Here is a 15,088-nt window from a genome sequence, read left to right as displayed (position 1 = left end):
ATTTCGTTATGGTTGAACCACTCTGTAGATGGCTGTTAATAGTATGTCTTCAGGTCTCACTCTTCCCTTTGCTTCATACCTAAATTTCCTGAACTTTAAATATATTAAGATTGGATTTATCAATATTCCCTTTAACATTTACTTATTCGATGTTTTCTTTCTCTGTCAGTATTTCCAAAACGATTCTACCTATGAAAGCTCTTTAGCTCTGACTCACTCATTCCCAGAGCCTTTGCATCCACTTTGTATTGAAGTGAATGAAGAATGGTGGAATATGCGCCCCCTAAATATGCCACTTTAGTAGAAGGATTATTTTGAGCTAAAGACACCTGAAAAACAGCAGATGCAAGAAGACCATTCTAATCTCCCCTTTTCTTCCTGAAAACTGTAGATAAAAACTCCCACATGAAAGACGTGCTCCCCGTACCAGGAATCAAAGCCAAGAGAATTCTGTACACACAGACTTTTTAAAATAATTCTCATCTTCCTTTAGTTTCCCCACACAGTCTAGGTACTTTTCCACAATTGCTTCTCTTTGTTCAACCTGGTATAAAAGCATTTAGTTTTGGTCACTTCCTTGACTAGTCATCTCCTTATGACAGATCCCATGTTATGTAAAACTTAACATTAAATAAATGGGTATCCTTTTCTTCTGTTAATCTATCCTATCTCCGTTTAATTTTCAGGCCCAGCCTGAAGAGCCTAAGAAGTTAAAGATAACATTTTGCCTTCTCTACAGCATCAACCTGTACTGTTCCTACCTTCCACATTGTTCCTTTTTGTCCCTACTTTTATTCTTTTTGTTGGAATATTATGAAACCTTCTTAAATAACCTTGGTTCCTCTGGCTGAGAGAATCTTTAAGAGCATAATATTGACCAACTCATTTTCTTGCTCCTACATCTTGAATAGCTCCTCACTATTGGATAACATCCAGCATCCTTGGTTTAGTAATTAGGGAACCAGTGTGGCTTAGACTATTTTTCATACGATTTTTTTTCTCGATTACTCTCCCATGTACCTAATTTTGCAACCAAGAAGCCTGTCCTCAAAATGCCTTCCTGGGGACTTCCCTGGTGGCACAGTGGTTAAGAATCCACCTGCCAGTGCAGGGGATATGGGTTTGAGTCCTGGTACGGGAAGATTCCACGTGCCGCAGAGCAACTAAGCCCGTGCACCACAACTACTGAGCCTGCACTCTAGTGCCCAAGCGCCACAACTACTGAGCCCGTGAGCCACAACTACTGAGCCTGCGCGCCACAACTGTGCCTAGATCCCGCACTCTGCAACAAGAGAAGCCTCCGCAATGAGAAGCCCACACACCGCGATGAAGAGTAGCCCCCGCTCACGGCAACTAGAGAAAGCCCGCGCGCAGCAACGAAGACTCAATGCAGCCAAAAATAAATAAACGAATTAATTAATTAATTTTTAAAAATGCCTTCCTGGAACAGTTAGAAATGCACACTGCTGGGAATCCTGTCTTTCTCCCCACCACCACCCCGCATTTTTTGATAAATAGCTCCCCCAACTAAAACTAGATTTTTATTTTCCTTTCATTTAATTTAGTAATTTGTCCATGAGTATGATTAATATTTAAGAACTACGTATAAAAGTAATGCATTTGAATTTAACAAGAAGGCGATATTATCAGAGAAACGGGTATTTCCACTTCCTCACTTTAATAAGAATCACCAAATGTGGAGGGCGGGTTGCATCCCCCCACGACATAGGCACGCCATCTAGTGGCAGCTCCCCCGCACTACAGACCTGGCCTCTGAGGCCTGCAAGTCTGAAGATCCACCTGCAAATTTTTTCTCAAGGAATATGTCAAACAGACATTTTTTTCTTGATATAACATAGTATAAGAAAAATATTGCATAATGCTTACTTTCTGTATGGCATTAAACACTGAAAACCAATTAAGTTTGGGCTGATTCTATAGATAAGTGCAGAAAAACAGAAGGACCTTAAGTTTTCGTGTGTTAACATTTAATCCGTGATGCACACGGATCCACTTTGAAAGAAGAAATTTAAAGAAACGCCTATAAGCTTGGATAAATCTCTGATAAAGTGTGAGAAATGTCTTTTCTCCGGAGATAACACACAACACAGCCAGCAGTGTACTCTCTGAGTAAATACTGAGGGGTCAACAAAACGGTTCAGAGTAAGCATAGCTTTGAAGCCAGATGGTTTGTTGTTACCACCTCCATAAATTGGGGCAAAATCACTCAAAGTGACCATTTCCATATGTGGAAACATGGGGATAACAACATCTTTGTTGTGAGTATGAGAAATAATATATTCAAAATGCTTGGACTACAGCAGACACTCCATTAAAAAGAATGGTAGTTTGTCTTTAATGGTCATCATCCTTTTTATCTTTGATTTGTATAGAGAGAATAGCTGTTTTTCAAGCTTAAAAACTGTTATTTCTAGTCCTGAATTTACTTCTTTATCACAGTATAGAGTGCATGTGCTGACAGACATCATTCCTTTCCATACTATGTAGAGGATAACATGCCCATTTAGTAAATGTTAGACAAAAACAATGACAAAATAAATTATCTATATAGCTCATCAAATATACATCTACTCTCTTTTTTTAAAGTATTCAGAAAAAGGAAGTTGTTCCTACTTACAGCTTTCCAGTTGCATAGTACAGGTCTGTACATCCATTGGAAAATTCTTGAGATCCATTGGACAGGAGAGTGTTAATGTCAATCTGAAAGAATTCAAAGTAATAAATTTTAAAAGAAATTTATAATATCATATTAATATTCTATTGTTCAAGGTACAATTGGAAAACCATGTTGCTTTGGTAATGACTAACATCTACTCAAATAAAATTTGCTCCAGCTTGGGTATGTCATTTACTGCAAAACAACGGTATTCTTTTACATCAATCTGGTCTGGGGGGAAAGAAAAGCTGTATATATAAACGTGCAATCACGTTTATTTATTTATCTATTTATGTTTTCCTTCAGAGAGGGCTAGAGGTGTCTGAGACCCTTAAAAAAGATATTTGAGTGTGAGTTTTATAAAACGAATACCAAAGGCCAAAGACACACTTCTCCCAAATCACTGGGACAGCACTCCTGAGGAGGGAAGGAGATCCAGGGTTTGGAGTATGAGTGTGCAAAAGGCTGGGTGCAGGGAAGCAGTGTGTCTGACAATTTTCATCGTCTTTGTAACTACACTGAAGAACTTCTCAGTGAACACCCAGAGTAAAACACTCAGAATCTGGAGGTCTCCAAAATTCTCGGTATTAAAGAGGGCTTCCCTGTCATGGAATTAGAGCATTTCACCAGATCTTATCAGGGCCACGAAACAGCCCTCTCGAAAACGTGGGACACAATTCCATGCTCAACAATTGAACTTCTGATGTGGCTTCCCACAAAGTGAGATGATCTGATGGCCACCCCAGCGTTCCACCCACTTTTCCCCCTTCCAGAAAGCTTTAATATGTCGGCATTCCAGATAATTCACTACTCTTGAATGTCTTTTTCTTCGAAAAGTATATTACTGAGATATCTTCAAGGATTACCAAGAATTTGCAGTTTCCAGACGTGAGAAAAAGAGGCCCAGATCCAAACAAACCTAAGTTTATTCAAACGAAGTTCTTTCCGGAGAACTCTCTAGCCAGCCCCTTTTATTGAAAGTCTTCCCATTGAAATGCAATATATTAGTGGGCACCTAGGCTGAGTCATTCACATAGACTCTGTGACCACAGAGTTTATGGTCTCAGATCACTTCATTTCACTCTATATCAGTTTTCACATCTCCAAAAGGAAGATAAGAATAGTACTTACTCTGGGGACATGTTGTGACCAATACATGAGTTAATACATACAAAACGCTCAGCTGAGTGCTTGACACATAGTAAACACTAAATCAACATTAGTTATTAAGGATTACTAGTACATTCTCTCAACCCCAGCCTTCCCCATCTTCTCCTCCCCCAAATTATATAGGATGCACACGAAGATGACTGAACTAAATCACTGGTAAGAAACTATTTAAAGTTTGAACAAAAAAATGGCCATCAGCTCCACTAAATGTAACCCCATTCTCCAAAGTGACATTTTTATGTAGCCCATAGACATAAAGTTATAATGGTGCATGTTTGACATTGAATACTCTTGGTGGGGCCCCAGTGACATCATTTGAGAGACATAAACGGACAGATGTGAAGCTGCTGGATTTTTAAGAGTCCCAGGGGATCATCTGACAATTCATTCAAGTCAGAGTCCAGAGCACACTAAAATAATTCACAGAATTTATTCTTCAAAAGCAGTTTTCTCCTAACTCAGCTAGGTTAAGTGATCCTGTAAGTGTGATCTTGTCCATTTGCAAAGTTCTCTCTTCAAAAGGCAATTGTAAAATCAGCTGGACACAATGTTCTCTGTCTTATAAAAGGGTTTATTAGAAGTGTATGAACAAATACATTTTGAACGTACACCCATTAATTTTCCAAACATCCAAGGCTCTCTGGTCAGCCAATTTCAAATGTTGGCTTAGAGAATTAATTCTGTGACCTTTTGTATGGAAGTAAATAGCATTCTCAGAATCTTCTCCAGATCTCACCATGCTTGTGATGTCAAATTCATATCCTAGCTGTTTTTCTGGCGTAAAAAAAAAGATATTACATAATTCTTAAAAAAAAAAAAAGACCCCGGAAGGAATTATTTGGCAAAGAAAAACACTGTTTGTAGAACTTCTGTCTTAACTCATATCCTGAAAAAGTCTATTTATTGACTTTCTTTTTGTTTAAGGTACAATACAATTGCTTCTTTAACAGCACAAGGATGAAAAAAATGCGTCGCCTTGGTGACTGTGATCCTGAATTTCTTTATCAAAACATTACATATAAATTAAAGATTTGTCCTGACCACATCAAAAGAAAACTAAATCAAGAGGTAATTAATCGCATTCTCCTGTTTTGGAAATGTCTTCTTGTGTAAGAGAGGACACAGAGTTCTCTTTTCTGAGACAAGACACACAAACAGGATGTGCGTTTTTTTAATTTTCCCCTTAAAAATTCTTGGCTTAGTGAAGCAGTAATTTTAAAAAAAGATGACTATAATCTATGACAAACAATTCACCTCATTAAAATCAAGGTATTACCCATTTTCAAACAAACATTTCCCAGAGTATGCTGTCTATCTCAACCATTAATTGAAGTATTAAAAAAGGCTTTCTGACTCCATTTTAAGTTCCTTATGCAAAAGATAAGTATTTTAATAGTTTTTAATATTTCTAAATTTAGTGTTATAAGGACAATTGCCTCTTAGCTATCAGCTTTGAAGTATTATCTGTAATATCATACTAGGTAATACAGCTTTTGCTTACTATGTGGTAGGCACTATTTTAAATACTTTATATCTGTCTCAACTCATTTATTTCTTAACATGAATTTATAAGACAGGTAAGCTACATTACCTTTATTTAGAGATGAGGATATTAAGAGGTTAACTCACCTGATATTACAAAGCAGAAATTGATAGAGCTGAATTAGACGCTCTGGGGGTCTAGCTGTCCATTCTATGCCCTTAACATTTAAGTCTACTGCCTTTCAAAGGCATCAGAACATTTTTCATGAAAATGAGTTATCTAATTAATATGACTTTTAAAATATATATTTCTATAACACAAGAAATGATACATCTCACACACTATTCGTTATTAAATTTAAAGTAAAAGATACATAAATGGGGCTTCCTTGGTGGTGCAGTGGTTGAGACTCCGCCTGCCGATGCAGGGGACACGGGTTCGTGCCCCGGTCCGGGAAGATCCCACATGCCACGGAGCGGCTGGGCCCATGAGCCATGGCCACTGAGCCTGCGCGTCCGGAGCCTGTGCTCCGCAACGGGAGAGGCCACAACAGTGAGAGGCCCGTGTACAGCAAAAAAAAAAAAAAAAATACATAAATGATTCTTCCCCCCAAAATCAGTTAACTTTAGAAAATATAAGGAATTTGCCCATGGATTTTACATATTTGCTTGAGTGATTTGATATTTTATCATGAATAATTCTACAGGAGAGATGAGATTGTTGGAGCACTAGAAGGAACATTGGTACTAGCGTTCTAATTGGAGTTTTGTTGTCATCCGATGATGGAGACGATCATAAAGCTTATTAACCCATCACAGTGCAAACTCAGTATTATTGATGGTCCCTTCAGGAAGCTGATATAAGCTGTGGACCTCTTCAGAAAAATATATAAAATCACACACATGCAGAAATCTCCTTACAACATATATTTTATGGCATTGTAAATTGATATCCTTTGAATAAACAGCCTCTTAAAAAGCATCTGTTGAAATCAGTTTGCCTTGTCTTTTAAAAAATTAATGTCTGTCAAAGCTCAAAAAATAAGTACATATTGTACAAGGAAACTTTAATTATTTTCACAACTGAATTTCAAAGAAAGTGGTTGTATTTAGCTTAAGTAAAAGTTGAAATTGTGTTATGATCTTTGACAACTCGCCGTGTTTGGTATTTTTGATGTAAAGTTTCTTCCTGGTATTTATTTGACGGTTAATACAATAATGCTTCTGCACTGTAAGTAGTAGGGTTGGATGTCCTGGTACATATTAGTAGTATCAGTAAATGAAGCAGCAGATAATATTTAACTGCCCGTGATGTGCTTCCATTATCTTGTGGATAGGATGTTACCATCCCCGTTTTCAATTGATAAAACCAAGGCTTAGATAGATTGTAATTTGCAAGAGTCCTCAAATTTGCTAATTTATGGATTCTGGAAAAGACCAGAACTTAAGGTTTTTTGGGTTTTGTTTTCTCTTTGGAAGGATAAAAATTAAAATCTTTAGTGCTAATTGTACGCCTGGCATTATCCTGAGTGTTTTACATAGATTATTTCAGGCTCAAGGTGATTAGTATTTTCACCATCATGCATGTAAGAAAAATGAGTCTTTCATAGGTAAAGAGACTGCCCGAAATCACAGCTAGTAAATCACAGATTTACCTCCTGCTGGGTCTACCAAGATGGTAAGGCCCTGACAATACTTTCACCTGAGCCATTTCTCATGGCTGTTTCTGTAGCTGCTAATTTTGAGAGATGAGATAACACTCCCCTGGACAAAGAGAAGGTTTGCTTACAGCTTGCTATATAAAAGCAGTGGATTCCCCACACTCAGTGTTCCACAGCTGTGAGGCAGACCCGCAGGTGTGTTGTGCCCACCTGAGCCTGATGTATTGTTCCCACGAGACCTGAGGATGATGGGGAAGTTGAGCAAAGACCCTGAGGCTTCTGCTGCTTGCTGGCAATAAGGAATAAATTCCTTTGTCTCTGGCGCTGGAGTCCTGTGTCTGCAGTCAGCACTCATGAGATATTGGGTCGGCCATAAAGTTTGTTCAGGTTTTTCCGTAACATGTTATAGATACATACATATGATACATAATAGGCTAACTTTATAAGTAGAATAAAATCAAATCCCAAACTTGACAATCTAGAGTCATGTGTCTCACCCCAACACCCTCACTTGAAAAGCACTTCATTTAAAAAATATCAGTATAATTCATGGATATCATTTAGAAGTTCAGACAGTTATATAAAACATACCAAAATCAGCTGTACCTTTGCCCTGCCCATCCCTATCCCCAGTTCATTTCTAGCTCCTCAGAGGCAGCCTTCTTTAGATATGTGTCTGCAACTTACATTCATATATTTAAACTGCTATCACGTTATGCTTGATTTTTAAAATTTGCGAAGGTGTCTATTAAATTGCTACAAAGGAAAATAAGAATTTACTGCCCTTATACCACACTCTGTGTACACAACTCTCCAGCAGAATTCGAAATTCAGTTATGTAAACATTAATGGTTAAATTAATATGCAGTGTTTACATGTTGTGAATATGTAATTACTGTTCATGGTGAAGCTTAGTCATTTGCTGTAATTACAGTGCTTGGATAGCATTTTGTTTTCCCTAGTGTTAACAATTGTCTCATTTTAATCATCTCTTCCGTTTCTATTCCCTACTATTACTTCACACTCAACAAACTCCCTTTCAGAACCAAATCCCTCTCAGTGATTAAACAGGGCAGGCAATGGATCAATTCCTTGCTTTTCATAGAAATCTCATTTCTTTTTCTCATCTCCCTTTCTGGTCAGATATTGAACCTCTGTATTGATACTCTGATTTTCATATCCTTTCCTTCTGATTTCCTATTTCTTAATATCTTGATTCTACTTCTCGGCAGATTTCTTCACTTCATTTGTTCTTTGCAAGAACAAATATTTGATTGATGTTTTTTCCACTTTGGTTTACTATTTGCACTTTCTATGCTCTGAATGACTCCGTTTCTCCTTTCCTAAATGTCTCGTATTTCATGCCTGCTGTTGCATCATCTGTCCAGAGATTTTTATTTTTTCTTTATGGCCTTTTCTGCTCCCTGAATTTTCCCTTGAGTCATTTCTTTGTTTCTTTAATTTTCTTCTCTTTGCTCTTTATTTCCTCTGCATGTGTATTCTGGCCTCTGCTTCTTTTTTCATTACTGGTCCTATTGCAGGATGTCCTCCAATGTCTGTTTATATTGAAGAACGAGGTACTAAAAACTATTTGGAGTGCAACTAACAGCAGATGATTCACTGAGTAATGGTCTTCACCATAGGATGGCTGCCCAGATTTTTCACTGGTGGTTCCCCAACGGTCTGTACATCTTTCCTCTTGGGCATTTTAGGGGGAATAGGAATATCACCATTCAGTGTGCAGAACTCACAGAACCCTCATTTTCTTGGGGTGATGCTTCACCACAGATGCCAGGTGTGCCTGGAGTCCCTACTCTCCAGAAGTTCTTGGCCCAACTTGTGGAGGCTTTCTGTTCTCCTGCTTTCTGCCCAGTTCAGAAGGCAAAAAGTTAGATCCTAGTCTGAAGAACACAGGCAAGAAAATCAGGATAAAGGACTCACTGTCATTCCTGCTTAGGTTACATCAACTCTTTTGCTTTATCTCCTTTCTAGCCCCCATTTTCTTATTTATTTATTTAGGCTGTGCCAGGTCTTAGTTGCGGCATGTGGGCTTCTTAGTTGCGGCACGCATGCAGAATCTAGTTCCCCAACCAGGGATCGAACCCAGGAACCCTGCATTGGGAGTGTGGAGTCTTGCACACTGGACCACCAGGGAAGTCCCCTAGACCCCATTTTCTGAAGTCCTACCTGCCTCAAATTTCTAAAAGTTTGAGGATATTATTTTCTTCCTTTTGCATTCCCCCACTTTGGCTTAGGTTTTGGTTATCTCTGTGAAGTCAGTTTTCACAAGTGCATTCATTTTCAAGTTTCCTAAAATATCTTGTCATTACTCATCTGTCACTGTTTTCTTTCCCATTACTTTCATCTTCCTGTGTGTTAATGTCATTTCATTCCTTATTCAGTTTATTTCTTTGTTTTAGTGGCTTTAAGAAGGAAGTACATCAGCCATAAAAAGGAAAGAAATTGGGTCATTTGTAGAGATGTGGATGGACATAGAGAGTGTCATACAGAGTGAAGTAAGTCAGAAAGAGAAAAGCAAATATCGTATATTAATGCATATATGTGGAATCTAGAAAAATGGCACAGATGATCTTAGTTGCAAAGCAGAAATAGAGACACAGACGCAGAGCACAAATGTATGGATACCAAGGGGGAAAGGGGTGGGGTGGGAGGAGTTGGGAGACTGGGATTGACACATATCCATTATTGATACTATGTATAAAATGGACAACTGACAAGAATACACTGCATGGCACAGGGAACTCACCTAGTGCACTAGGTGCACTAGGGAGGGAAGTCCAAAAGGGAGGGGATATCTGTATGTGTACGGCTGATACATTTGGTTGTTCAGTGGAGGCGAACACAACATTGTAAAGCAACCATACTCCAATAAAAATTAATTTAAAAAAAAATTAGAAAAACATTTTAAAAGGAGGAAAGAGATTTCAGAAAGTATAATTACAAATTATACTGTCTCCAGATGATTATCAATTGAAGTAAATTGGCCTCCTAATGGTAGTTCAAGTAATCACAGATTAAGCTAAAATGCTGTCACCAAGGTGCTAGGAAATATGAAGAATTTTAAGGCAGAGAAAATGAAGAAATAAACATGTACAAAAAAAAGAGAAGGAAGTAGTGAGAAATGGATAAGTTCAATAAGTCAGGTTTGCCAGGATATTTTGCTTCTTTCTTTGAACAGGCAGGAAAGCAGATCTCTCATGAAACATCACAGATGCTCCATTTGTAAACTGAACAAGATTTTTTTTTCCTAGCACAACTTTTGTTAACAAAGAAACTGTTTGCCATTTGAAAATTTCAAAGTCCTGTGAGATTTCCAAAAACAACTCACAAAAAAATGAATTTAGTCTTTGATCATGTGAGCCAGGATAGAGCAAACAAAAACCAGGGGCCAAGAGACATCATCAGTTTCATCTGAACTCATACTGAAAGACGAAAAATGCAGTTCTGAATTATTCTATAACTTTTCTCAAAATATTAGAAGAAATGTGGGAAATTCATAATGGATGGCACCATTTTCCAAGTCCAATGACTTGATATAAACAACTAAATAGCCATAATCATATATGATACAATAGAATACACACACACATTGCATTTCAATTCTATCAATGGAAATCTTCTAGACATTATTATTTTGCAGAATGATTATTTCATGCTACCTGGTGATATATTCTTGCAACCTATGACACCCAAAATCTGTCTGAAATGAAAAGGTACCTTACAATTAAAAATAAATTATACCTTTCACAAAGTTAATTTTCAAATTAGCAGGAAAAGAGGTAAAGTTGCTTTGTTTACAGCTGGCATAGATCCCCTGATAGCCATCAGAAATCCACATCACAGAGGAGTCAAGGGTCGTGACTTCAGGTTAAAAGCCTCTGTCGCTTAAAACATATGTATTTAATTCATAAGTAATATATAACTCTTACTGAAAAAGTCAAACAATATTAACTTACATATAGTGAAATCTATAGTTCATCTTTATTTCTACCCAAGTTTTACAGCTCATTTCCATAACTGGTTATTCTTAACCAACTGTGGGCATCCTTCTGCACTTCTTGTATGGAAGTAGATATACGTGTATCTTTCCATACACTTTTAGGCTTAAATATATAGAATGTTTTAAACAAAAATAAGCATGAAACATTTCTAACCTTAAAGATATTTTGGAGTCTTTTTCTTATGAATACATTTAGGTCTATCTCATGCAGGGTACTTCTTGATGTTGGGCTATCATTGTGTTCTGTCTTGTTCTCATTTGTGAATATATAGGGTCTTTTCTTTTGTTGCTATTTCAGTGGTGCAGCGGGCATCTTTGTAAATGTGTCTTGTGTACACGTGAACACATAAGTAATGTAAATTCCTAGAAGCAGAATTGTTGAGGTGAAGGATAAGTGTATTTTATATTTTTATATATACTAAGAAATCATCTTCCCCAACAGTTAATTTCAAGTCATATGCCTACAAAAGGGTATTAGACAATGCTGACTATTACATCTTGTTAATTTCTGCCAATATGTTTATAAAAAATGTTTTATTATTTATTTTTCATTTTCCCTTACATCAATGTTATAATTTTTGCTTCAACTGTCAAATATAATTTAGAAAACTTAAGAGGAGAAGAAAAGTCTATTATATTTGCTCATATTTCTGAAGACAGTTTCCTTTCTTCCTTCTTGATGTTCCAACGCTGCTTCTTTTATTATTTCCTTTCTGTAGAAAACTTCCTTTAGCTATACTTTCAGGGGAGTTCTACTAGTAACAAATTCTCTTAGTTTTCCTTTATCCAAGGTCTCAATTTCCCCTTCATTCCTGAAGGATATTTTCACTGGGCACAAGATTCTAGGATGACAATTCCTTTCTTTCAGCACTTGAAAAATATGTGTCACTTCTTTCTGGTTTTTGTCATTTCTGATGAGAAATTTTTTTTCATTTCAATTATTTTTCCCCTATAGATAAGCTGTTGTTATTCTCTGGATGTTTTCAGGATTTTTATTTAGTTTTCAGAAGTTTGTGTATGATGTGACTTGGTATGAATATCTTTGGGATTTAATTCAATATCTTGAATCTGCAGGTTTATGCCTTTTGCAAAATGTATATGCAAGTTTCAGTCATTAATTCCTCTAGTATTTTTTGTAGCTCTATACCCTATTCTCCCTCTCCATCTGATTGTTAGACTTTTGTTATACTGCCAGAGGTCCCTGAGGCTCTGTCCTCCCCTGGTCCCCAATCTATCATTTCTCTGTTGTTCAGAGTGGGTAATTTTTTTACTATTCTTAGAGTTCACTGAATCTTTGTCCTCTCCATTTTTCTACTGAGCCCATCCACTAGGTTTTTATTTTAATTATTGTATTTTTCAGTCCTAAAATTTTTATTTGGTTCCACTTTATACCTTCTATTTCTTTGCTGAGGCTTTCTATTTTTTTATTGCTTTCAAGCATATTTGTAAGTGTTCACTGAATAATTTTTGTCATGGCCATTTTAACGTCTGTCGATAATTTTAACAACCTCATCATCTTGTTGTTGGCATCTGTTGATTTCTTTTTTCATTCAGTTTCAGGACTTTCTGGTTCTTTGTATGGTGAATGATATTTGGTTGAAGCCTAGACATGTTTATAATATTTTATGAGACTCTGGATCTTATTTAAACTTTCTGTTTGCACTGGTTTTCTCTGACACTGCTCTGTCAGGGCAAGGGGGTGTGGGTGCTACCTTATTCCTTCCAGGTAGAGGTAGAAGTCCAGTTCATATCCCAGTCTAAGATTTATAAAGAAAAAATTATCCCACGAATTCACTTCCATGTTGTTTCTTGGGTTCCAAGGTCCTTACTCAGTCAATGTTATTATAACTACCATTGGGAGTCTCCCCAAGTTTGTGATAGACATTGTGTCTAGGGTTTTCAGTTGTACTTGGCAGAAGAACTAGGGAAAACTATATCTGCTCCATCTTCCCACTATCTTTTTATACTTATGCTTTTTAGTAATTTTCCAAAAAGGTTCAAAATTCTCTTGCTTAGACCTAGGATTCACCACTAAGCTATTCATTCATATGGGAGCACAGGGCTTAATTAGTGAATGAGACCTGAAATCTTCCTTTATGTATTATGCAACAATTAATGATTCAGGATTATATTAACACATATTAGCTAGTTTTCAGAAATCTGATGAAAGTGTCAATTCACAATAGAGTGATGTCACCTTGTCATTCTTAGGAAATGATAAATGTATTGAAAGGAAATTTGTTCACATGGAACAGAAAAATATGCAAAACAGATATAATATACTGGGATAGAGATATTAGCATTATTTACAAAACCACTTTGTAGAAAAATGTTTTCAAAATCACTAAGCTACTAAGATTAAATTTTCATTCCTGTTATTTCTATTTTATACTATTACCTGGCAAAAATAGCAACCATCCCTGATATTGAGCAGATGAACTCAAAATCAAATATACCCATTCCTGATGAGAAGAAAAGTTAACAAAAGGGAAAATAGAGAGGTAAAATCTAAGGAATTAATATTCAGGCTACAGCTCCAATATTAAGTTTACCTTGATACCTTTAAAACATGTTACTGATGATACAAATATTTTTGAAGCAGTTGCCTATTACAATAAATAGAGCATATTGTCTCCTCTAAGAAATATGACATGAATTCTCGTCCTAACTTCCTGTTTTTTTTTTTTAAATTGAACTAAGTGATAAAAATAATTATGGAAAATTTAAGATAACCATTTTATTTTAGAATGTTTAGAATAGTTTTCAGATGGCACACAAGTCATCAAGTAGATTAGTGTAGCTATTTACTGAATCTATACCTGTTTGCTATTAAATGAACAGCCAAAGCTAAATGAGTTCTAAAGTTCAACTGTCAAGAAATGTTATTTTTTGTGTTTATATTTTGGTATTATTGTTATGTTTTGATATTAGCTTTAAAAGGCTACATGGTCTTCTGAGAAATGTATAATAAATAACTAAAATGTAAATAAGATCTTTTTCTAAAGGATGACCACAGAAGCTCAAGGACATCTTAAAAAATACATACACCTGATAAATAATTTATGGGAAATGAATCCCAGACAAGAAAACTTAAATATTTCTTCACGTATAAATATTTAAAGGAAGTATGCATACATAAAAATACAATCACAACATATGATTCAGGCTACGTTCAATTTGCCTTTAAACCACCCACTAACTTGGCTGATGTAAGAACCTGGGCCATTTGTTAAACAAGTGGATTTCCAAGAGTTACTCATATAGTTCTTGGATCTGGAACTTGGTGTCTTATTGTTGATTAAATATATTTGGGAAATGGTATAGTGGGAACTTAAGTGGAACAATGAAAGCACTTACTCAAACATTTTAAAACACTCACTAAAAACTAAAAAAACCCTGCTACTCTGTTTCACTGAAATCAGGGATTTAAGCCTATGGCTCACCTTATTGAATAAAGAACATTCCCATTCTTGAAAATTCTTAACAATTTGTTGTCTGTAGTAACTTCATGAAAGTTGGCTCCCTTTTCATTGGCAAAGAACAAATCAGGTTTCCAAATGGAGTCCAACATGGAAGGGTCTAGGTCTAAGGAGTCATCAGGATATTCACTATATGCAAGTCGAGGATCGTTCCATTTCTGACGAAGAAAGATATTCACTCTGTAATCCTGTGACAAAAGAAAGAAAGGGTGAAAAAAGCCTGGTTTAAAATATTTAGACTTGTATGTGTTAGTCTTTGGGCTGCTCTGAATTAGAGCAAAAGCCACTGACATCCTTGTGAGCTTTCCATACCCCTCAATCCTCACTTGTTACCCCCAAGAGTCGTTCTAGTTCTGAGGATTTGCCCAGGTTTTTTGTGATCTATATGCCTCCAAAGAAAAGGCCACAGAAGAGCACAATTTTATCATGCTTGTATTTTGCTGTTCCATTAGAATTTTACTTTCCTGGCTTGTCCGAATAAAATATTGGAATTGCTATTAGACACTCAGAATAAAATATTTTCGGATTTGCATTTATTTTCTAGAACCATTTCTTTTAGTAGGTATCCATTAGCATCCAGAATGCATTTAGTGAAATT

At 36.3% G+C, this 15,088-nt stretch overlaps 1 protein-coding gene across 3 annotated transcripts in view; it reads right to left on the bottom strand.

Moving 5' to 3' along the window:
* The window catches only part of GLRA3 (glycine receptor alpha 3), a 158,557-nt gene that overhangs the window by 48,523 nt on the left and 94,946 nt on the right, over window positions 1-15,088 (bottom strand). For all 3 annotated transcript variants that reach the window (XM_030879257.2, XM_030879258.2, XM_060300055.1), the window contains exons 4-5: window positions 14,455-14,678; window positions 2,639-2,721 (exon numbers count right to left, since the gene is read on the bottom strand). In XM_030879257.2, coding sequence (XP_030735117.1) covers window positions 2,639-2,721; window positions 14,455-14,678 — 307 coding nt within the window. The remainder of the gene's footprint in view (window positions 1-2,638; window positions 2,722-14,454; window positions 14,679-15,088) is intronic.

The sequence above is a fragment of the Globicephala melas genome, chromosome 6 (assembly GCF_963455315.2).
Source record: "Globicephala melas chromosome 6, mGloMel1.2, whole genome shotgun sequence".
Classification (NCBI taxonomy): domain Eukaryota; kingdom Metazoa; phylum Chordata; class Mammalia; order Artiodactyla; family Delphinidae; genus Globicephala; species Globicephala melas.
Note: the sequence above shows the minus strand (reverse complement) of the source record. Positions and strands in the feature narration are given on the sequence as shown.